The sequence below is a fragment of the Hirundo rustica genome, chromosome 4 (genome assembly GCF_015227805.2).
Source record: "Hirundo rustica isolate bHirRus1 chromosome 4, bHirRus1.pri.v3, whole genome shotgun sequence".
NCBI classification, from domain to species: domain Eukaryota; kingdom Metazoa; phylum Chordata; class Aves; order Passeriformes; family Hirundinidae; genus Hirundo; species Hirundo rustica.
In genome coordinates, this window is record NC_053453.1 from 3,769,329 (window position 1) to 3,794,051 (window position 24,723).

The following is a 24,723-nucleotide window of genomic DNA, read 5'->3' on the forward strand; positions in this document are numbered from 1 at the left end:
ACTTGTGTGGGTCAGGATCCAACCCCAAGGTCTCTGCCAGCCCCTGTTGGGTTGGCTGGGCCCTTGGAGAAGCCCAACACTTCTGCCTCCATCACACTGAGAACCAAACTTTGCCTCGTTTCCTATAAACAGGCAAGCTGCAGTTCTTGCTGAGATCTTTTGAAGTTTTTGGATACTGCAGGCTCTGTGCCTAGCAGGAAATTAGTTCAAACATCACGGGAAGCTACAAAAGCAAGGAGTGAGCCTATCCAAGCCGGTGCTGTTATCGAGGGCAGAGGCGAGTGAAGACACTATTTGGATAACCCTTGCTCAGGCACCACAGCTCAGGCTTGCGTTGCAAGGCTAATATTTACCTATGGCCTAAACAAAGTCAGCATTTCAGAACTTTGCTCAAAATGCTGCATAAACCTGGGCTGTTTCCTTGAACTTGTCTCAGAGGAGGGAAGAACTTCTAGTCTGTACCTGTGCTGGCTGCTCTCAGGAGGAAAAAAGAGGGAAGAAAATGAAGTGTCTGAGCAGCTTCTTGGTTTTGTTCCTCATTTCTGGAGTCGGGGGCTTTGATCTGGTGATCGACGACATCCCAGATGTGAGTATTTGGAGGCAGGGCCCAGGTCTCCCTCCCTTGCTGAAGCCTGGATGGAAGAGGCAGTGGGAGCAGAACTGGGTCACAGCTTCACAGTTCCCTTCTACTTTTAGCTGTAATTTTTTCTGGTAATTGATCTTCATTTGTCATTTCTAATATATTTTTTAATGTTGTTAAAGCTTATTATTATTATTTAATATTATTAAAGTGAGAGTGTGAGCATAAATCCAAATTTCATTCCAAGCAGGTTTCATATTCTTACTTCAGTGTTGCTTTTTATGATGTAGTTTTAACCAGTTAATTTAAGTGGGCTCCAGTTAATTTAAGTTAATTTAACCAGCCCATTTAAGTGGGCTTCTATACTCAGATCTTCAGAATATTTTCTACCCTGTTTCCCTGGAATAAGCAGAAACAGGGCACTCAGACATCTTTGTGGATGGAGCCTCCTCTGTGGAACACTGTGAACTTCAGCAAGGCTTTGTATGGAATTGGGTTTTTGTTAACTGCAATTCAAATATAGAGTGAATATCCTACTGACTTTACATTCCTCAGCAGGGGGATGAGGGAATTTATAAAAGAGACCATCATTTATTGGGTTAATAAAATGATCAAAAGAAGTATAGTTATAGCTCTGACTCTGAGACTGAGTCCAAATTTAAACCCCCAGGTTCTGGTGAACTTAGATTTGCTGTCTACACCCATTTCCACATTGTAGTTTTGAAATATTTCCGTGAAGTCAGCAGGGATGATATGAGGCTTTCTTTTCCTTTGTAGGATTAATAAAAATCTTCAGTGAGCTGGGATATCCTATTTTTCTTTATTTTTACAGATATTTTCTTGACTCAATGAGATTTTAAAACTGAGTTTGTAATTCCCAGGAAAAAATATTCCAGAGCTGTGGTTCTTTCCAATTGTAGATGCCTTATCAATTTAACATCAATGTGCTTAAACAATTTAAATTAGTTTTGTGCAAACCTTTGTGTGTATGCTATCCCATAAGTTGGAAAGTAATTAATGCACTTAAACTTCTCTATTGTCATAAATTAAACTCATAACAAAATTTAATTAAGAGTGTTGCTGTGTTGTGATCCACACTTCTAAATTAATTAATGCAGCTTTGCACTTGGAAAAGACCTGATGTTCTTTTGCTGTCATTGAGGGAAATTTTGTTTTCAGCTATATTGGTGTAAAACCAGAGACAATTTCTTCTGGTCTGAGCAGAAATTCTCTGGACTTGCTTACTTGCTTTGAGTGAGATCAGTGGCTGTAGTTTCCAGGGCTAGACCAATCCTGATGATAATATCTGCCTCTTGCTCTTTGTGGTCATTGCATGTTAAATATTACTCCTTGTTTCAGAAGGAAAGGCTGTAAAATGATGGTAAAGGTCATGATTTTACAGGAGTTTATAGAGCTGGTTGGCCACTGAGGGAAACTGAGTGTGTGAGGATTTTGGTCTGAGATGGTTTGTGCTTCTGCTCCTCAGTAGCATCCAGGGGAGGTAAATTCTCTTTGGAACTCTCCTGTAAAGTGCTAATCAATAATAAATCAAGTGATAAATTGAACAGCAAGGCAGCAGCAACTCTTTCTTCTTCTCCCTCCTCTAGGCAGTGCAAAACCTGATTGATCTGGAAACTGATGGATTCCCCTCAAGCTCCAAGGCGAGAAATGGCAGGTACCAGGTACAGTACCCAAAAATGTTTCAAAGAGGAGGGCAGCCAGAACACCTGGGAGCTCTCTCCAGGAATCTTTTTCCATGTCCAGTGCACAATCACGTGGGACCAGCTGGTTTTTATAGGCACTGAGACTTCCATACCTCTGGCTGGGACAAGAGCTGCTGCTCTCCCTTAGGCACAACAAAGCTTTGTTCTGTATCTGCACTCCTGAGGTGATAAACTATGGAGATACTTGTCTAACTTCATGTCTGGGGAAAATCCCATTGAAACAGGTGAGGTTCTTCCATGAGAAAATGGAAAAGGACTTCAGACACTGGCAAGTGTAGGCTGCAAACATTCAGTCCACTCATTCATATTTAACTCTGGTCCAAAGATTGACACTCGGTGATGAGCTGGTGGCATCTGAGATCTGGGAAGAAAATTTGTTTCCAGCACACTGATGGGTTGCAGATAATTTTAGTCTGTTGGCTTGGGAGATAGAAATGTTAAGAGCAGAAATATGAAAGTTTTTCTGTGTTTTACACAGTAGCAATTAATGGTAATACTCATGAAATCAGTTGTTTGAATGTATTAATTTTTCATTACACTGCATGAAAGAAATGATGATCAGAGTGGACCTTGTCCTCCACCAGGCTCTGGTGCTGCTTTTCTTGAGCCTGTTCAATGTAGTGAAAAAGGAAGATCCTCTTGAGTAATGTTGGATTTCCCAGACTCTTTGAAATTGCACACAGGCAAACCTGATTTTCCTTAATCTTAAGGCTTTGGATGGACTTTATTGATACCTAAAGCCTGCATAACAGTGGAAGAAAATGGCAGATTTTAGCACGAGTATGGATCAAGCCTTCTCACGCTTGCCAGTCCAGTATTTAAATAATTGAATCATGATCTAAACAGAAATCCCTCCTAGCTGCTCTTCTTCAGGGTATCATTTCTTTCCAAAGTGTCTGTATCAGTGCCACATGTATTATGTTGCCTCTGTTCCCAAAATTTCTGGATACATAGAGGCACAGACATATGCACGCAGTAATTTACAATTCTGCTACTCATTTCATTATACCAGTTACTGCTTTTATTCCCATAAATTATTTCCCATCCTTTACCTATCAAATAAATCTTTGCAAACCAGTAGAACTAAGATCTCAGCTACTCTCATATTAGTTGAGTCACAACAAAATATAATCAATGAGATTAAACTGACCTGTGCAAATCATCTTGAGACAGCAGCTCTTGGCCAGCAGCAGGCACACAGTTACTGTTCATCACTATGGGAAGGCTGTCTCCCAAATTATTCTTTTGGCACTATGTTTTTCTGCAAAGAGGTCACCAGCCCACTGGCAACAAGGCAACAGAGCTCCCTGCAGACCCTGTTGGTTGGCTCTAATTGCAGAGGATTTTTTTTTAGGTACAGATAAGGTATTCTGCTGTTTTGCTCCTGAGTAATTCCCAAAATGCTGTGCCTCAGGTGTGTGGATGGTCCTCGTGACCACAGCAGCAGTGTTCTGTGGGCTGGAATGCAGGTGACCTTGGGATCCTCTGTGTGATGGTGCACAGCTGTTATCTGTTTTGGAGACAGATAAAGTGTCTAGACCTGTGAGGCACCCTGTGAGGTGGGATGTTCTGCAACACATTCCCCAGGTCTGGGTCCTGATCTCTGGCTGTCCAGAGGTGGGTGAGATCCCACCTTTTTCCTTACTGCTCTGCCTGCTTGGTTTTCCCTCCAAGAGAAGCAGCACAGGAAGGAAATATGGAAAGAGATAGGGTGGAATGATGGAATTGTGGTATAGTTTAGGTTGGAAGGGTCTTGAAAACTCATCTCATTCCAACCTCCCTGTGGAACACCTTCCACACCTTCCACTATCCCAGCCTGCTCCAAACCCCACCCAACATGGCCTTGAACACTTCCAGAGATGGGGCAGCCACAGCTTCTCTGGACATCCTGCGCCAGGGCCTCATCACCCTCACACTGAAGAATTTCTTTCTAAATCAGCTGTTTGGAGACTCTCCAAGCTGCCAGGGTGTGAATGTAACCAAACAGACAAGGTTCCATCTGCACCACCCTGAAGACAAAATCTGCCAAGTCTTAGGTCTGAAATTTCTCTTCTTGCATGTCACAGTGAGGATCCTCTGAAAGGAGTGTGAAGAGGCCACAATGGATCTGGAGTATGTTAAAAACTGTTTAGGAAATTACAGGAAAATAAGTGAATTATGAGGGAACAGAACCTGAAAGAACTGGAAGGGCATTCCAGGTAGATCGTAGAATCACTGAAACATGGAATGGTTTGGGTTGGAAAGGACCTGAAAGATCATCTAATTCCAACACCCTGCCATGGGCAGGGACAACTTCCAGTAGACCAGATTGCTCCAAGCCTTATCCAACCTGCAGATCACTTGCAGATCACATCTTCTTTCAAGTTTCTCATGTTGGGCATCTGCTTTTCAACATTTTTCATGCCCCAGTAGAAAAGAAATTTCTGTCAAATGCAAAACATCTGTCATTCTGCTCTCCTGATTTTACTAAATAGCTGCAATGTCCATGCACAGTGATTTGAACTAAGATCACTGTGGAGGGTTAAATATCCATACCCTGCACAGGTTTCAAGAGAAGATGTATCTCAGTATCTGAAGGCAGCCCAGCATCTGTGCTTCAAACAGTTCCTGAAGCACATGTTGTCTTCATTCTGATTAGCAATTTGGCACTCATGAGGTATAGCTCAAGATCTTGTTTTTGCACAGCGACCAACAGGTCTGGATGTGGTTTAAAAGCATGAATCAGCCATGAATCCTCATGCGGGAAATAGCAGGAGTCTCAGGTACCACAGAGGTCCCTGTTCTCAATAATCACATCAGCACTCAGACCTGAAGTAGGATCTTCAAGGCCAGGTTGGATGGATCTTGGAGTAACCTGGTCTAGTGGAAGGTGTCCCTGCCCATGGCAAGGGAGTTGGAACTAGAGAATCTTTAGGGTTCCTTCCAACCCAAACCATCCTGTGACTCTGTGCTCCATGATTCTGGGGTTCAGGTACCTGAAGGTACAGCTCTGTCCTCCTGACCTGTTGGAGGGACTACTCTCTGCAGCCTCTGAGTTCTCAGGGGTTCCCATGGCTGGCCAAGACCATGTCTGATCCCTAACAACAGCCATGGGAGTCACTACATGTGCCACTGATAAGCTCCCTCTCCTTCAGCTACACCCTCTTCTTCACCAAGAACTATCAGGAGGGAAACCTGGGCATCACAAAAGCTTTAACCACCATTCCTAAAGTGGGTCAGGAGCCCTAAGCTGAGAACCAGGAAAGTACCCCAATAAATCAAACAAACAAACAAACAGACACCCTGTGTTCTAAAGCCTTGGTCTTTATCTTTCCAAAATTAGAATTGTTTCAGTTAATGTTGGTTTAATCTTAATTTGTGTTCAAGACAGTGATGTTCCCTCTGCCAAGGGTATGTGTGGGGCCAAAAATCACTTCCCATGGTCTGGTCCTTTATCAGGTGTGAAAGTCCTGTTCACTGTACAGTGAAGTTTGTGGGGTGTGACAGGATCAGCCCATCAGGCTTTGCAGAGGGTCTCCAGAGAGCCATAAACTTCCATATCCTGAAATCCCAGTCTGAAGGGTTCAGGTAGGGCCTGTAGAGCTGGAAAATGAAAACCTGCATTTGCTCTCAGGCAGGCAGATAGCCTCTCATCTGCCTTTTAAGGGTCCTTATAATAATTTCTTTAAGATGAACTTTTTATGACATCATCATCTCTTATACAGCACAAGATTTCCCTAGAATAATATAGTAATTAGCTTCAAATTAACTTAACAATTGCAGAGCAATCTTCCAGTGCATCGTGGGATTAAAGCAGTTTTCACGAGCATCTTCTGTAGTTTTGGGTCCTCTTGACTCTGGATAGCTGAGCTGGCCCAGTTGTGATGATAATATGAAAGCAGATCCCTTCAATAAAAAGTTGCATCTGGGTGAGCCAAAATCCCTTTCAGGGGATTAATATAAATATTCCTTATGTGACAGAGATTTTTGCGGGGGGGAATTAAACAGAATTATTCGAATGGCCACAAGATGTCAGCACGTTGCCACAGAAATTTCCAAATTGAGCAACTCATGGGGCAGGGGGAAAGCCGCAATTGTTAATGAGCAATTTCGTCTAAGTAATGCATGCATAACTAACTTCCATAGGCAAAAGCATGTAAATGTAATATCGATTACACAATGGTTTTTTTTAATTCATGCATAATGCATACCATACATAAATAAATATTTTCTAATGCATATAACCACAAAGTGAGCTAAAGAAGTCTGGGAATTGAGGTTTTTCCACTTTTCACAGAAAAACAAAGAGAACTTTTCTGTTAAAAACAAACATGTCTGAGGATGACTTTCTGCCAGCATGATTTGCTTTCAGGAAGAATGTTTTTCTAGAAGAGAATGTTTTAGTAAAAAAAAAAAAAAAAAAAAAAAAAAAAAAAAAAAAAAAAAAAAAAAAAAAAAAGGAAGAAAGCTGCCCTGTTTATGGTAGGTTCTGAGGCACAGCTGGGAGATCACATGCTCCAACATCCCATGTAGAAATATATGAAATAAGACAAAAGGAACATTCACACTTTGTCTGGGAACTCAAATGAATTCTCATTCGTGTCCAGAGAAGGGCAATGGATCTGGGTAAGGGTCTGGAGCACAAGTCTGATGAGGAGCAGCTGAAGGAGCTGGGAGAGGGGCTCAGCCTGGAGAAGAGGAGGCTCTGGGGGGACCTTGTGTCTCTGCACAACTCCCTGACAAGAGGGTGCAATCAGATGGGGGTCAAGCTCTGCTCCCAGGGAACAAGGGACAGGACAAGAAGAAATGGCCTCAAGTTGTGCCAGGAGAGGTTTAGGTTGGATATTAGGGAACAATTCTTCTGTTAAAGGGTTGTCAAGAATTGAAACAGGCTTCCTATGGAAGTGTTGAAGTCACTATTGCTGGAAGTATTCAAAAAACATGCAAATGTTTAGTAACCCAGACACTGTTGGGTTAATGGTTGGACTTGATCTTAGATGTCTTCCCCAAAGTTAATGGTTCTGTGATCCCCAAGAATCTATGATTCATAATCTTAGAAAACATTTTTTAGACACTGATCCCTGTCTTGAAACATCCAGTCAGTGCTCTTAGCTTTGCTGAAATACCCCCTCCATATTTTTCTTTTCCAGAGGAGCACATCTGACTGGGGGTACGTTGGAGATCTGGTGAGTATTTTTCATCCCCTGTGGTAAATAATACTGAACAAAGTGATTTTCTAGTTAACCATTTTTTTTGAAATCAATCCCTCTGTTTGTTCAGTTCCTTGTTTTTACTGCTGGTTGGGTATTAACCTATTTTCTTTAAACAGAGCGCTGTTTGCACAATACTGTTGATACATCTGCTCTTGGAGGGAGAAGAGTATGGCAAATATGAAGAAATAAGTTATCAAAAGTGACTAGATAATGTCTTAATAAAACACTTAAATACTGTTATCCCCCTGCCATGGTTTAACAATTTTCAATACTATGTCAGTAACCAATGCTTCAAGTCTTCTCTATTTAGGACTTTTTTTGAAAATGTGAGCGCCTTCCTTCTCATTATATGATGTTCGGGATTACTGTGTAGCTTTCCATGCTGGATTGCCCTCATAGAGTCATTCCAAGGACTGGTTGCATGGTGAAAAGCAAGGAAAACATTCCAGCTTGAAAAATACCCTTTTTCAGCTGAAATGTTATAATGAACTATATTCACGTGAATATCCTGCCACAATTTCCGGGTTAAATATGGAGATGTCCTGAACTGGAGCTCATGTCCCCTCTAGCTGCCATATTGTAAGGAGCAGCAATTAAAAAGTAGCACTGAGACAACAAAAATGATTGATATTGTTCTCTAGGGCATTTTTTTTTCCAGCGTCGCCGTGAATTTATTGAGCGATTTTGTCAAACGCAGGTGGAGGACGATGACAAGATAGGTCTTTACAGCTACAAGGTTCAATCCACCATCACATCCCGGCTGGCCAACACGATGATCCAGGCCAAGATGGTGAACAACGCCAGGCGGCCGCAGCCCATCGTGTTTGACGTGCAAGTCCCCAAAGGAGCTTTCATTGACAACTTTACCATGTAAGTAGTGGTCAGGGATCAGCCTCATTCTCTGGAAGGATCCAATAGGCTGGGAAGGAAGTATTTGTAAATGCAAAAAGCTCTTACTGTTTTCCAGGTTCAGTGTAATTTTTGCAGGCTTTCTCAAGAGGTTCATATCAGCAGTCTGTCTGTCTGTCCAGGTCTTCCTCTCCAGTAATTATTGAACTACTGGTCAATATCGACAAAAAATGGACAAAAGTCTCAAATAGACTAAGCCCCACCTTGCCAGACCAAAGGAGAGACCCAAATCAGAGACCTCACTGAACAGAAACTGGCCTGGTTCAGTATCTGTTCAGAGAGGCAGCAGCCAGATTGCTGGTCAAGAGCTGCCTTGATCCATGTTCCAAACCAACCATAACATCAGGAACTGCCTTCCCTGCCCAAAGCATGGGGAAAGTGTGAAGGAGGTGGAGGAGAGCAGATCCTCCTCAGAGCACAATGGTGCTGGCTACTTGAAATAAAAATCAGGCAGGGAAAAAGAACTTCAGTGAAAATCAGAATTCATTACTTTGGGGTTAAACAAGAACCTTGTTATTTCATTTCCCACCAGCTTAGATTTCACTGATGTAAACTGAAGAAACAGTCCTCGATTGTAAAGTTGTTTCTTTCACAAGCTGACTGTGCTTCTCTCTCCTAGGGATATCAATGGTATCACATTTACCAGCCACATTCGGGAAAAATCCGAAGCCAGAAAAATGTATGCTCAAGCAAAAGCCAAAGGCAAAGCTGCCGGAATAGTCAGGTATAAACACTCTGGCATATGGGTTTTGTACTGAACTTACAGGAGAACAGAGATGACCCATCCCAGGAGGAGATAGATGAGGGGGAATCCTGGAAAGGAAAATGCTTTCTTACACTAACTTTGATATTTAATTGTTACGGACTTAAAATGTGTTTCAGCTTTCAGCTTGCTAAAATCACCCTGTGCTAAACAGACAACCGCAGCTCCCTGACAGAGGTCACAGTTAGAATCAAAAGCCTCCATCTAAACCAAAGGGCAAAGAACTTTTTCCTTCTCCTTGTATTTTCTCAAAATAATCCCACAGCTGACTTTTCAGGAGCAATGCCTTGGATATGGAGAACTTCCAAACCGAAGTGAATGTGCCCCCAGGAATGAGGATCCAGTTCCAGCTTCACTACCATGAAATGATCCGAAGGAAGCTGAGCTCCTATGAGCACGTCATCTCTGTGAAGCCAGGACGCCTGGCCAAGCACATGGAGGTAAAGCAGAGCGGGGGTGAGTGGGAAGAACCCCACAGGTGAATCCTTGCTCAGAAAGCACCCTCGGTTTTCAGGGAGGTGTCCCTGCCCATGGCAGGGGGCTTGGAACTGGATGAAATTTAGGATCCCTTCCAACCCAAACCAGTCTGTGATTCTGAGACAAATCTGTGGAGGGACAACCAGAGATCATCAGCTCTCATAGGACACTACCTCATGAAGCTGGGGTTTTTGTGGAAAGCACTGTTCCAAATAAATAGCAAGTATTGTTTGTTTTCCTTCAGCCAAGTTTACACAAGAGTATAAAAATGTCAAAGCTTGTTTACCCAAGTGGTTCTGACGTGAGTTAGTCACGTTTCAGGAGATCCTCATCTGTGTTTACGAGTGGGAACAGGACACATGTGCTCCTCACTAGACCAGGTTGCTCCAAACCCTGTCCAGCCTGGGCTTGAACACTTCCAGGGATGGGGCAGCTCTCTACAATGAATGTCCTCCCTTCCTCCCTTCCTGCCTTTAGGTGGATGTCCGCATCATTGAGCCGCAGGGACTGCGCTACGTGCACGTTCCTAATTCACTCGGAGATCATTTCGATGGAATCACCACCATCTCCAAGGGAGAGAAAAAGGTAACCCACCACAGACTGGAAATAGCACAAAATCTTCAGTTTTCACACTTACTCTACACAGTCCTGGCAATTTTTTGTACCTGCTGGAAGCATGCACAAATTCAACAAAATGTATCTTTAATTCCATAGTAATATGACAGGCAGTATTGTTTTCTGATGTTCAAATTCACCCCCATTCCTAGTTTAGCAAATTATTTCAGAAGTACCGTGTGTCTACATTGTCTTATTTTCTCAGGCAATTCCAAGTTATCCAGTTAAAACAGAAAAAAAATCTAAAATCTGCATGATCAATCACATGACTAATGAAAATGTTTCCTACTACTCAATCCACAGACAAACAGCAATCCTCTTTGTTTTGGGGGAAAAAATTTAATTAGAAGCCTATTAAAAATGTTGATTAAATTATGGATAATTCCAACTAGGAAAATATTAATAAAACCCAATATGTTGCTTAATAGAAATCGTTTGCACAGCTCTAGTTGCAATATTTGCTGGTGATCATGTGATTTGTGTCACAGTTGCTACTACTGAATCAACATATCCAGGCAAACCTTAGGGCTGTTTTTCTTCTGAAGTGACACAAAGTCCATTTTCCACAAATAGTGAAAGCAGAAAGTGAAATCAGGTATTTCATAAAGATGTGGAGTTTCTTTGTGTCAACCACCCCACTCTCACACAACACCTAGCTGACTGATGATCTCCCTTCACTTCAAGGCTCATGTTTCTTTCAAGCCAACAATGGCTCAGCAGCGAAAATGCCCCAAGTGCTCGTCCACAGCCGTGGATGGAAATTTCGTGGTGCAGTACGATGTGAACAGAGAAGCCACGGGGGGAGAACTGGAAGTAAGTGTGGCTGCTCAGCTGGGACCAGAGAGCCGGGAATAAAGGAATTGCTGTCCTTCAGCAAACTGTGCTAAACTTCATCCTTCAGGGGAATAAGCATGAAGATGAGCTCTGTATCCAATTGAAAGAACAGAAGGATTTTAAGTGGGCAGAATGGATTTATTTAATTTATGACTAAGACATGGGCTTACATATAGTAGGAGAAGATTCCTGTCATGTCCAAAAGCCAACATCTTTATACCTGGCAGCACTCTGTTGATTTAATGTAGACTCAGAGGATGGAGTCATTGGATGTTGTACCAATACATCACAAGGAGACAACCAGAACATCACTATTTTTATGTTAACATGAAGCTGAGTTATGAGGTTGAATTATTACAGGCAGAACAGTCTTTTTCAAAGCATTTTTCATTCCTCCCTGCGCTAGGGCATGGAAGTTGTCTGAGAACCAGGCTCTGCTTTTATTGAGTAAAAATGGTGTAAAGCTATAGAGATGTGCAGAGCTGAAAGTTAGAACTGGCCAATAAAGAAGAGAAAAAGACAATAGGAAAAAATAATTGGCTCATTAAGAAAATAAGAAATTTCTGCTCTGCCACTGTCTTGAGTTTTCTGAAATCTTTTCTATTATTTCTAGCTCATTTCACTGTGATTTATTTATTTTATTTTGCAGATTTTTAATGGCTATTTTATTCACTTTTTTGCTCCGGAAAATCTTGATCCACTGCCCAAAAACATTTTATTTGTTATAGATGTCAGTGGCTCGATGTGGGGACTAAAAATGAAACAAGTAAGTGTTTGACCTTTGTTGCAGAATGAACGTCCTGCCAACTTTCCCCATGTGCTTTACCATGCAGTTCTGTAGCACACTGGCACGTAAAATTACCAGCTTAATTTGGAGAATATTTGGAATCAAAAGCTTCATGATTTTACTCCATTATTTATAATGCTTCTTCCATGTTTTAAGGAAGAGCTAGTGCCAGATTTTAACTCTAAATTTAATTCTAATGGACAGATGACAAAATATTTTGCAAATGATCTGACCCCTTTTTCTCTAGTGCTCCATACTGAATCCTGGGAAAGTCTCAATGGGGATACTACATCCCTGTTTTCTAAACATGGATGAATTGTTGACAGCCCTCTGAAGACCACTAAGGATTGTTTAGACAACACAACCCATAAAGGGGAAAAAAATGTTAAAATAAGATATTTTAGTCTGCAAGAGAAAATGCCACAAGAAAGATAACCAGCCTCCAGATATGCAAACAATTGTTCTGAAAGACAAACCCACCAAGCGACCTTCATGCCCAGGGCAGGATAAGATGGAACCAGATGGATTTGCAGAAGGAGAGTTTTATGGGAAAACTCTGAAGGTCTGAGTGAGGAGTTTGGGAGATGTTACATCATGTGTCACCAAAGGGTTTTAAGAATTGACTTGACAAACATTAGCTGGGGATCATCCAGGTGTATTTGAATTTCCTTCAGAGCAGAATAGTAAGGCTTGGCAGACTTCTTCCTTGGGGAAATCAGTTCTGCAAAACTGGGATGCAAGTAAAGTGTCACTTTTTTAAATCACACATCTTCAAAGAGATGTTACCCGGCCTGAAAGGACTGCGTTGCAGACAGAGCTAAGTCTCCTGAGCTGATCCAAGCAGCTGCTCTCTCCTGAACCACAAATGTTTCTCCCTTTCACTTCACCCTGTGTTAGCAGGAGTTAAACAAGTTGAGCCACATTAATTTATCCTACCTAATTGCAATTTTTATGTGAAAAATTTTGGTGAAATTCTCAACATTATGCAAGAAGTGAAGAAAAAAAAAAAAAGAGAGAGAGATTTGGATAGCAGATACCCATTTGGATTTCAGTGCTCATGAGCTTATTCCTCAGAGACTAGTATTTGCCTGTGGTCACAGGTTAAGAAGAGGCTTTCATGAGCAAGGAAGCATAAACCTGTCTTCTCTTAAACTTCTCCTCAGACCATTGAGGCCATGAAGGCAATATTGAGTGAGCTCCGTGCTGCTGACCAGTTCTCCCTGATCGACTTCAACCACAACGTCCGGTGCTGGAGAGATAATCTGGTCTCGGCCACCCCATCGCAGGTGGAAGATGCTAAGAAGTACATCCAGACAATCCATCCCAATGGGGGTATGAGGTTTTGATTGCAGGGCTCTCACAGGAGTTGCATATTACAGGAATGGGCACCTCAGACAGCCTTCAGACTGTGAGAGTGCTCCTAAAAAAAACAGGAAAAGGATGCCTAAAGAAGAGCAAGAATTGCAGTTTATTGTATTAGGGGATGGGATAGCATTTCCTTCTATGGTAGATAGAAAACAGACCACAGGACAGCTGTCTTTATCTTACCTCCTGCCTCAGAGATCTCAGATATCATTGAAAGATCAAGTCCATCTCATTGGCCTGGATGAACAGGCAGATGAAATATTCCCTAAGCAGGGAATCACAATCATTTGCCCTGGGCTGACAGCCAGCTGAACATGAGCCAGCAGTGTGCCCAGGTGTCCAGGAAAGCCAATGGTGCCCTGGCTTGGATCAGCACTTGTGTGACCAGCAGGACCAAGGCCGTGACTCTCCCCCTGTGCAGGGCACTGGTGAGGTTACATCTCAAGTCCCGTGTTCAGTTTTGGGCTCCTCTCGATAGGAAAGATGTTGAGGGGCTAGAGCATGTCCAGAGAAGGGCAATGGAGCTGGGGAAGGGTCTGGACCATAAGTCCTTCAAGAAACAGCTGCAGGAATTAAGGTTTTGGTTTAGTGGTGGACTGGGTTTAGTGGTTGGACTTGATCTTAGACGTCAATTCCAACCTTAAGGATTTAACAATTCTAAGAGCTACTAAACGTCATGTGGGCAAACTTCTTATCCTTTTTGTGCCCTCTTTCCCTGTCTGACAAACAAGGATAGATGCCTTTTTCAACTGTACAGGTCTTTGCAAGGGGCTTATGATGATTTTAATCTGCCACACCCTAAAGGCCAGTTCCAAATCTGTTATCAGTTATTTGTGCCTCAATAGTGTGGAAAGTCTGTCCCTAACATCAGAGCCTTCTGGTGCTGTGGTACCTTCATCTCCAGAAGTTTTCACTACAATGAACATGAAGTTATAGACTTGTCCAAAATCATTAATGTGTTGGGAATAGGAAACCAAGCTGGATAAATGAGCGACTGACTTTGTTACCCCGAAAGAATTGACTGATAAGCTTAGAGATCAGCTCCCATCCAGCAAAGCCAGTTTAAATGCAGCATTTTATTATCTTGTCTCTGGAGATGCTGTTTTTCTTTCTTGACAAAGAAAATACCTATTTTCTGACTCCTCAGCCTTCAGCTTTCTGTTCCTCTCATCCTGATTTCTTACTCTGCTCCTTCTGTGTTACAAATCAAACCATAGATAAGCTCAGCAAATGTACACTTCTTCTTGTCCAAGGAATGGGCTGATGGCCAGAAAATGAAGTTTTTCCATGCTCTCATTCAATCACCTGCCTGCAAACACCGTAATTCTTCCTACACCAAGTAGTTCCCAACACCACAAATGGTCACACTGGAATTAGTGAGGGGGAGTGGAGGGGCCTCATGAAGATGAGAGCCTGGGATAAAAAAGGGAGCCAGAGTGCAGAGAGGTGTACCTAAACTGCAGACAGGAGGGGGTTTGCTACCTTTATCTCAGCTCTTGTGCCTCTTACCACTAGAACCTTGGAATTCATCTGGATTCAACAAGAATAAAAAACTTATTTTCTTCATTGTGTCTTTGACAGGCACAAACATCAACGAAGCTCTTCTCCGAGCCACTTTCATCCTGAACGAAGCCAAAAGTTTAGGCATGTTGGACCCAAACTCAGTTTCCATGATTGTACTGGTATCTGATGGAGACCCGACAGTAGGTAAGGATCCTGCTTTGGGTGAGAAGACAAGCTGGTGAGATAAGCCTGAGGAAAGCAACAAGTAGACAATTTGGGAGTAAGTTTAAAAAATTCCATTCATTTTTCTTCCAATGCCTTGTGCTGCCCTTTTGCCAAATGCTAGGAGTGCCACAGGGCTTTGCATGAAAGCTTTCAAAAAATGAACAGCTTGTTATGCAAGTAATGATTTTTTTGCTATTTACAGAGGTGCACAAGTCCTGTAGGACAGGTAATCAAAGCAGCCTTAGATAAATTGGGCTTTTGAGCAGCCTGGTCTAGTGGAAATTTTCCCTGCCCATAGCAGGAGGTTGGAACTGGATGATCTTTAAAGTTCCTTTCAACACAAACCATTATAGGATTCTATGATTTTACAAAAATTTCCTCTTCCTATGACCTTAGCCCACACAGATCCATGCAGTCACAAGCATAACATCAAAAGCAGGAAAAAAAGAGTGGAAAGCAAATTAATTTGCATTGGATTTGGTACAGGTCAAAGCAATCGCTGACTTGAAGATGCCAGCTCCAAAAGGTCTGCCATAAAAAAAAAAAAAAAAAATCTTAAGCATGAGAAACAAAGTAAAATCTTCATGGAGATGTCTTAATCTGCAGAGAGCTTGAATCACTAATTCTGGGAGAACTCTAGATGTGCTAGGATTTCAAATCCCTAGGAAGTTACTAAAACCCCTGGATATACAAAGAAAATTCATCAGATACCAAAAAAAGTGTGCAAAAGGATTGTCTTCAGTGCAAGCACTTTGTTAATCCCTGTCCAGGAGAAGGTCAAATGATGCTGTAGGCTATGGAAATTTGGCATTGAGCTTGCTGTCTAGATTTCCCTAATATCCAGAGAGAACCAGAGACACAGGGAAAGCAGGAACATGCTCACCTTGATGGAGACTTTTCTGTTGCTCAGGTGAATGTCACCCTTTCTGTGTCTCCAAGGTGAGCTGAAGCTGACCACGATCCAGAAGAACGTGAAGCAGAGCATAAAGGATGAATTCTCTCTCTTCTGCCTCGGGATTGGGTTTGATGTAGATTACGATTTCCTGCAGAGAATCGCAACTGATAACCGTGGCATGGCCCAGAGGATTTTTGGAAATCAGGAGACTTCTCTCCAAATGAAGGTGAGTTTCTGCCCCATTGCCTCTGAATCTCTCCTGTTCTGTTCACAGCTGTAACTCCACTAGCAAGAAGTTCTCAAACCCCATCATTTCTTCTGGAGAGTCCTGCAAGATATCAATCATATTTCAGCTTAGGTGGTCCTAGGTATGGTTTTAATAATATCTACAACACATACTTTACTTCTCTGTGTAGGATTAGTATTTTATAAATCAGCCTTAACTATAAAAAAAAGATTTTCTGAATTAAAACTAAGGCCTGGATGTTACTTTAGACCATTTCATCCCTAACAAAAACCTAGATATAAATGCTAAATAATAACCCAGACTTAGCCAATATAAGAAAAAGTTCAACTCTAGTTCTGGCTCAAAATCAGTGAGCAGGGATTTCTGCTGATCAAACTCTGACATCCTTATACTGTTACTGTTCCCTGATTTCACCATCTCTACAAGAATTAAGTGGAGAGTAGCTGTGTGTCCTACAAAGTAGCCCAGAGCTGACCATCCTGAGGAGGGATTCAGGCCCACACACATTTGTGCTCAAGACTTTAAGGTCTAGAAGAGCACAGCCCATGGAGTAACTTCATGTACAACAAACTCACTTCTCTGTCTCCTTCCCTCTCAGAACTTCTACAACCAGGTCTCCACCCCGCTCCTGAAGAAGATTCAGTTCAACTACCCCCAGGAGTCGGTGTCAGACGTCACCCAGAGCAGCTTCCACAACTACTTTGGTGGCTCAGAGATAGTAGTGGCTGGGAAGGTCGACACAGAGAACCTGCAGCACCTGGAGAGCATCGTCACAGCGACTGCAGTGAGTGGGGGTGTCCCTGGGATAACTGCTTGGGGGATTTGGGCTGCCCCATTCCCCCCTGTGTACAGCCTCCCTGCTGAAGGGTGATGTATGCCAGCAGAGGGTTTTGTCCTCTTGGGTTCTGGGCGGGAACATGGGGAAACTCATGGAGGGTTTGTCCAATAGTGTTTCACAACAGCTTCAAGAACAGCCAGGAATTGTCACTCCCTGCACCCCGCAGCCTGCCAGAGGAACTTCCTTCTAATAAATATACCAAAAAGTTCAAATCTAGACAAAAGTATGGATTTTCCTTCATGCTTTGTGGAGATGCAGGAGTGATCCCCTAAGGAAACTCCTTTCATGACTGAACTAACTACTACCAGGGAGTTCAAGCTGTTGGGTCTGCAGCATATTAAGTCCTAGCACTGCCCTTTTATGTGTGATGAGACTTTCCCCACGTTTTCAGGGCTGCTTCTCTGGGTGGAGTGGGATGGGATGGGAATATTACATCCAAAGCCTTCTTTCTGAGGAGCAACAGAATTATTTGCACTCTTACAGGGCTTAGGTGTTATCATCTGTCAGTTGTCCAAAAAAACCTAAACATCTTCAATATTTTTTCCTGCCAAAACCCAGCGCAGTCCAAGGGTCTTTGTGAGAAGGTCGAATTTGTTTTGTGTTCTTCAGTGGAATGGGATGTGAAAAAGCCTGAGGGGAGGATTACAGAGCTCTGTCAAGAGCTTCTTCTTTTGGCATGAGGTAGCACCTCTTGGGCTACTGTTCACAGCTCCTTGAGTTACTTTAATCCACTGCCACAGAAGTGTCTTTAACAGAAGAACCTCCTGTCACATCTTCCCTCTCCACGGCAGTCAGGCCAACAGTGCTGGGACTTTCTGACCTAGAAGTGACCCAGGGCAGAGCCAGAGTGGGTCCTTAACACCAACCAAGAAGGGAATTCAAGGCACCCCCTTCTCCTGGCTCCCGTCCCTCATCTTTCTCCCTCTCTGTCTGCACAGGCAAATGCAGAGCTCGTCATGGAAACCCTGAGAGATGTTGAAGAGCTGGATGGATTTATGAAGAAGGACAGATACGCAGATCCTGAATTCACAAGGAAGCTGTGGGCCTATCTGACTGTCAACCAGATGATGGCAGAGAGGTGGGGAGAAATGTGCTCAAACAGGCCTGGCTGTGGGGCTGAGGGAATGGAATGGTGGAGATTTACCTTATGGAGCCTGAGTGACAGCCATCGAGCAGTTCAGGATTAATCCCTTCAGTCTTTCCTCTTGCCACACCACTTGACTCTGTGACCCCTCCTTGACAGGAATGCCATGGCAGCTGCCCTGTAGGGCTGCTAACCAGGACTTCTGCCTCTGTTTCCACCCAGAAATGCAGCCCCCACTGCAGCTTTAAAGAGGAACATCACCAAATCCATCCTGCAGATGTCTCTGGACCACCACATTGTCACCCCCTTCACTGCCATGCTGATAGAGAACGCTGAAAAAGATGAGATAATGCTGGCAGACCAGCCCAAAGACCCCAGGAAGGGCTGCTGCCCAGGTCAGTGTCTTACTCTGCCCATTACTGTGTCTCTCATGTTGTGTGAAAACAGCCTCTGGTCTGCATTAGGGACATGAGGAAGAAGATGCTGAGAAAAATTTGACCCGTGCAATCTTCAGTCCTGCTATTGTCCCCCAGCTCCTGTTTCCCCTTATTCCTCTTCAGAGCAGGGTCAGCAGATGTGAATGTCAGCCCAGCATATTAAAAAAAACCAAGTTTCATGGATTGTTCAAGATTATCTTGCTTTATGAACTGAATGGCAGAGAGACAGGACAAGTGACTTTCTGTTGCCTCCATCATGGCAAAGGCAGAGAGTACAAAGGAACATGATCACAGATATTAAATGCTTGCACTTCTTCGAAACCTTTATTCTCTTGGGTCATCCCAGAACATGCAGGAAGAAGTCCTCCCTTTTCTCAGGCACCTCAGACTCAGGACCCAAATCAGCCAAGCTTTTACCTTATGCTGAATTTTTAAAAGCCAGCTTTTATTATGGCTAGACACTTCAGTCCTTACATTGAAGGCTTTGCTAAAGTGGGGGCTGCTCTCATGAATGAGAGATAAAAAGCCAGGCTCCTTTTTTTCACCAATAATTTATGGTGAGCTATCTACCCTCATAAGTCATATTTCATTGCTGGAGACACTGGAGCAAATCCAACCTCATGTCATTACACAAATCCATTGTAAATGGTGTTGCACCTGCTTTACATTGGTATAACCACATCAGGCTTTGATCTACTGCAGTGCTCTAAAAATTACACTATTAAATATGTCAGCACTTTCAGAACCTTAATTGTGGCTGTCATCCAACAGGTTCTCTGGGATTAACTCCAAATGCACCCAATAACAACAAAGGGATCCCAGCCTGGGCCAATGTCACAGCTGTGCCAGTCAGCTTCATGCCGGAGCAAAGGAGCCCACCCGTATCTTCTCTGAGCATCAACAGAGGTAAAACCTACAGCATTTCTCTGCAAAGGAGCGCCAGGCACATCAGCACTCATCACCTAAGGACTCACCACTATCCCTAGAAGTGTTTCAGGCTGGGCTGGATGGGCATTTGAGCAGCCTGGTCTAGTGGAAGGTGTCCCTGCCCCTGGCAGGGACAGATGGTCTCTAAGGTCTCTTCCAACTCAAGCATTTTCCTTATAAATTATGGAGTAATTTTGATTTTGAATAGATGAACCTGTAAAAATATGCTGTAAGCTGCAAGGATGTAGCTATTTTGGATCCTAATAGGATCTCAAGTATCTAAGTGACCTCATGAGGTGCTGTGTGCTTCCCTGAGGCTGGGGTTGTTTGCTGAGTTTAACTTTAGCTTCTCTGCAGTAGCAAAGTTACCTCCATTGTAAATGACAGATGAAAGCTATTGTAGAGTTACTGCTGTTGTAAATGGCAGATAAATGTTCTGTGGCAGATAAAAATCTCTGAGTGCGCTGGTGACTGATGGATCCTGTTAATTCTTGGGCCTTTGCCACAGTTTAGTGGCAGTTTATTTGAGCAAGCCAGCTGTGAGAACCACTGCCCATAAACACGGTGTTACCACAAAAACTCTGCGTGTGATGTGTGTATTTGTGTAGTGATTACACAAAGAGCTCTCAGACTCCTCAGCACAGAAATCTCAGCCACCACCAACCCAGCAGAAGCAGGGCAGAGCTTTGCACTGCAAGACAAGGTTGGAAGCAGCTGCCTTTGGTGATGGGTGCAGGTGTTTGTCTCATCTGAGGCAAATCATAAAGGACGTACAAATTTCTGAGGGGCCCAATCCTGCCAGGTGGTTAAATAAACTGTGGAAGCAACTCCTGGATTGTATTCCTCAGTGGGTTTAGTAGGCAGGCTATGTCTTTACCTGGCATCAGTATGGTTCTCTGCATTTGGCAGCTCTCAAACCAGGAATGTCACTTCCTTCCCTTAAACCAGGGAGTTGTATGAGGAGGAAGTATCTGAGGGTCTTTTGTGAGGAGTGTCTGAGAACATTTTTAGCTACTTTAGGGTGGAAAGGGCCCCATTTTACTATGACGAGTCCCAAAAAGTGCTTCAAAACCCTTTTGAAAAATTTCTGAGTCCCTTCTGTCTAGGGCAGGCGCTGACCTGCTTCTCACACTTGTTTGTTTTCCATGTTTCAGTGGACAATGACCCCCATTTCATCATCCACCTGCCCAAGAGCCAAAGGAACATCTGCTTCAATATTAACTCGGAGCCTGGGAAGATCCTAAACTTGGTTTCTGATCCTGGCACTGGTAAGGGAGTAAAACATGGTTAATTTTACAGCACAATTTTTTTCTTTTGGGTCTGAAAGGTCAGAGGGATCAGGATAGTTTCCTACAGGGGGGACGGTGTGCTGGCAGGGGTGTGGCCAGCAAGCTGAGGAATATGGTTATTTCCCTCTACACCTGGAGTATCGTGTCCAGTTTGGGCCTTGCCAGTACAAGAGAGCTGTTGACAAAGTGGACTGAATTCAGTGGTGGCCATCAAAATGATTTTGGGGCTGGAGCTGAGGTCAGAGAGGGAGAGGCTGAGACAGCTGGGTTTGATCAAGCTTAAGAAAAGAAGTGGTGGATCCATGGTGGGTCTTGTTGCTGTTCTCAACCACGTGATCAAGGTGAAGGTGAAGCCTCTCACCTCTCCAAGGTGCACAGCTGAGGGACAAGAGGCTACGGAAATGAGGTGCAACTCAGAGTAGAAGTGAGCTACTGGGGAAAACCCTTTCACTGTGAGGTTGGCAAAACACTGGGAAAGGAGCCAAGATCATGGAATAACAGAAGTGTTGAGGTTGGCAAAGACCATAAAGATCATCAAGTTCAACTTTTAAGCCAGCATTGCCAACCCTACAATGAAACCATGCCCCCAAGAGTCACATCCACAAGTTTTTTGAACATTTCCAGGGATGGTGACTCCACCATTTCCCTAGGCAGCCTGTTCCAATGACAACCCTTTCAGTGAAGAAATTTTCCCTCATATCCAATGTAAACCTCACATGGCACAACCTGAGGCCATTTCCTCTTGTCCTATGAACCCCTTACACTGCACCTGAAGGGGTTTTGCTCCTACTCCCAGCAAGATCTAACAGCATTTCCTGCCAGATTACTGTGCTAATGGGTGAACAGTAGCATCAGGAGGCAATTCACTAAATTATTCTCTTCTCTTGGTTGGAAAAATGAGAAAAACAGGCGGTCAGAGGGGTTCCTGTTTCTGTTGTCCCCATGGTGCTCCCTGTTGAGATCAGAACTCCAAGTCTCCAGGCAGCGCTCCAGGACTGAGGCAAAACTTCCTTCTCTGCTCTTCACAGGAGTTGTGGTCAATGGGCAGCTCGTCGGGGCCAAGAAAGCAGAAAATAAGAAACTTAACACATACTTTGGCAAAATTGGGTTTTATTTCAAAAAGAAAGGCCTGAAAGTGGAGATCACCACGGACACAATAACACTGAAGGATGGCTCGTATGCCATCAAACTGACCTGGGCTGACACAGGGCACATCATTCGGAAACAGTGAGTTGATAATTTTTTACCTGCTCCCGCCTAATTCAGTTTGAGATACCCTCAGGGTTCCTGCCATGCCATACTCACATCATCCAGGAGAGCTTCCCCTCCAGACTAACAGCTGTCAGCCATGCTGGACACTCTACACCACTGTTCAGGCAACAGGACCACGTCCAAAACCTGCATTCACTGTCAAAAGGACTTAAATCTGTAGGGGAAATTAGGCTGCCTCAATATGGGGGTGAAGTGTCTGTTTTTTAGGCACTTTCCTGATAGGACTCTGGGTACCACTCCCAAGGCTCCCAAGGGTTTTTCATGGATCCTCTGACATATCTGCCATCCCTGTGGGATTGTTCTGGATGCCAGGGTGAATCTCAAGGGGCTGAGAGCTGTTGTGTGGGCAGACAAACTGACCCTGGCTTTTGGTCCCTCTCTGCCAGGCTCCTGATATCTGTGAAGAAGGAAAGCAACGTTACCATCACTGTGGGGGAGGAGATGTCCTTCATGGTTTTGCTGCATCGTGTGTGGAAGAAACACCCAGTGAATGTTGACTTCCTGGGAATCTACATTCCCCCAGAAAACAAGTTCTCTCCTGCAGCCCATGGGCTGATAGGTAAGGGCTGGGGGCTGAGCAGTGGAGATGGTGGGACACTAGGGAGGGGTTTTGCTAGACCTTGGAGGGAATTTTATAGAATCATAGACGTGAAATATCTTCCTGAGTTGCAAGGGACCCACAAGGAGCCCAGCTCTTGCACAGGACACTCCTAAGAATCCCACCAACCTGACAGCATTTTCCAACTGCTCCTTAACTCTGGTTTGGTGCTGTAACCACATCCTAGGGAGCCTGTTCCTGTGTCCAACCACCCCCTGGGTGAGGAACCTTTTCCTAATATCCAGCCTAAACATCTCCTGGCACATCTTCATGCTGTTAATTTGTTCGTGACTGTCCTGTTGGAAAAGGTGTGGAAATTATTAAAAAAAAAATAAGGAAACTCCTGTAATGTTCTGGAAGCCCCAAGGACATTGTGGAACATCAGGAACCAGGAGATTATTCCTTATTCCAGCTGGGGAGGGTGTTTTCAAAAAAGACCTGACTGGACTTGGTGACACTGAGACAGGACTTTCCCTGCCTGGCTAAATTGCTGCATATTAAAAATAAAAAGACTGAAACAAACTCCTCAAAACTTTCTGAGATTTCTGTGCAAACTTTTGTAATCAGCTCTTCCCTAAATGACAGCCCTTTCTGGCGTGGTATAAAACAGAAGCAAGGCCTCAGTTCATAAGGCAAATCCACCTTCTGAGTCCTGGACCAGTGCAGAACTCCTTTTGAGGAGCAGAGGTTGTTTTCCTGATTAGTGAGAGACAGAGTGCCCCGTGATCCCTGCAGGATTTGTTTGCCTGCTGGAGCTAGTTTGATTTTTCGAAAGTGTCTGACAGCAGCCGACACAGAGGTTCAAAGGTCAGGACACACAAACAGCTTTAAACCTCTCCCTGACCAGGTCAGTTTGCGTCTGAACCAGAAGTGTCAATCCACCACCAAACACCTGGGCAAGCTCCAGAGAAACTACAAGCCATCATGGAAGTGAAGGGCAACAAGTTCACTGTTACCAGGTACGAGTCCTGTGCTTCATTGTTCTCTTTCTAAATCAGTTCAATTCTTAGAGCTGCCCAGCATCTACTTTGGGCAGATCTGAAAAGTGCCTGGAACCCCAGAACCATAAAATTAAGTGCATTTTGTGGTAATTTCCTCTTCCTGCTGGTGGAAGACACGTCTCCCCGCTTTGGCAGAGCAGCATCAATACTGAGCAGGATGCCTAGTGTCTCCTTGTCCATTTGCCATGTTGTGACCCTCCTCTGGGTGCCCTCTCCCTGCAGGGGCGTGCAGAAGGACTACAGGACAGACCGCGTGCTGGGGACAGATGTGCCCTGCTGGTTTGTGCACAACAGTGGCAAAGGCTTCATAGACGGCCACTACCGGGATTACCTGGTCCCCCACCTCTACAGCTTCATGAAGAAACCCTGAATGCTCCAGTTTAGTTCTAAAAATTCCCATCTGCTCCTTCATGCCCAAACAACTCCTCTGAGCAGCAGCTGTCAGCCTGGTAAACCAGGGTGACTGGAGCAGACCCCACCACTGTTTGCTTTGTTTTATCAGTGTTTTAAAGGCATGTAAACTCCCTTTTCTGCTGAGAAATGAAATCTGTAATAAAGTGACATGCTGGGTTGGAGGTGTCTTCCTCTTGTCGTGTCTGATTTAATGGGCTGTAAACTCCATTAAAAATTTCTACTATTTTCTAATATCCATTTCAAAGTAGAGGTGTAAGTGTTGTGGCTCCTGCAGTGTGGGTAACACACTACCATATTTAATATATATTTAATATTTAGACCTTTGTGTTTCCAGACTACTGGGAAAATATAAGTTCATACAACCTTGGGCTGGCAAAAAGAAGTGTGTGCATTAAGTAAAGGAAATTTAACAGAAAAGGAACATGGGTCTGGAATGGGTATCATGAGCAGTCTCCTGTATTTAAAGATGGATTAACCAGAGGTGAGAAGAGTCCTTGACATAATTGTTGCTATTTTGGCAAGAAATTAATTAGATGAGTTTCGGACAGCCTCCAGTCTTTTTGAGAAAACTCAACATCAGAATGGGGTTTCATGCAGATACAAATTTTTGAACGTGGGAAACATTCACACTATATAGAAATAATTATCAGTACTAAAAGTTTCCCTTCCAGGAGGCTTAGCTTCCAAAAGATTACTTTTCAGAAGCATTCAGCGATGAATGAGATCATTAGTGAAACAAATATACCT

At 43.6% G+C, this 24,723-nt stretch overlaps 1 protein-coding gene across 1 annotated transcript; it reads left to right on the plus strand.

Annotated features, from left to right (window-relative positions):
* The first annotated feature begins 429 nt into the window (after positions 1 to 429).
* On the plus strand, positions 430 to 24,137 carry ITIH2 (inter-alpha-trypsin inhibitor heavy chain 2). The gene is made up of 21 exons (XM_040062250.2): positions 430 to 586; positions 2,188 to 2,262; positions 7,434 to 7,469; positions 8,194 to 8,366; positions 9,025 to 9,129; positions 9,446 to 9,608; positions 10,123 to 10,230; positions 10,945 to 11,073; positions 11,744 to 11,860; positions 13,045 to 13,213; positions 14,828 to 14,953; positions 15,914 to 16,095; positions 16,715 to 16,900; positions 17,893 to 18,032; positions 18,261 to 18,433; positions 19,247 to 19,381; positions 20,557 to 20,670; positions 21,720 to 21,918; positions 22,350 to 22,522; positions 23,409 to 23,520; positions 23,785 to 24,137. Exons 1-21 carry the CDS (start codon positions 503 to 505, stop codon positions 23,930 to 23,932), a joined length of 2,847 nt encoding a protein of 948 aa, XP_039918184.1. The 5' UTR covers positions 430 to 502; the 3' UTR covers positions 23,933 to 24,137.
* Positions 24,138 to 24,723: the final 586 nt, after the last annotated feature.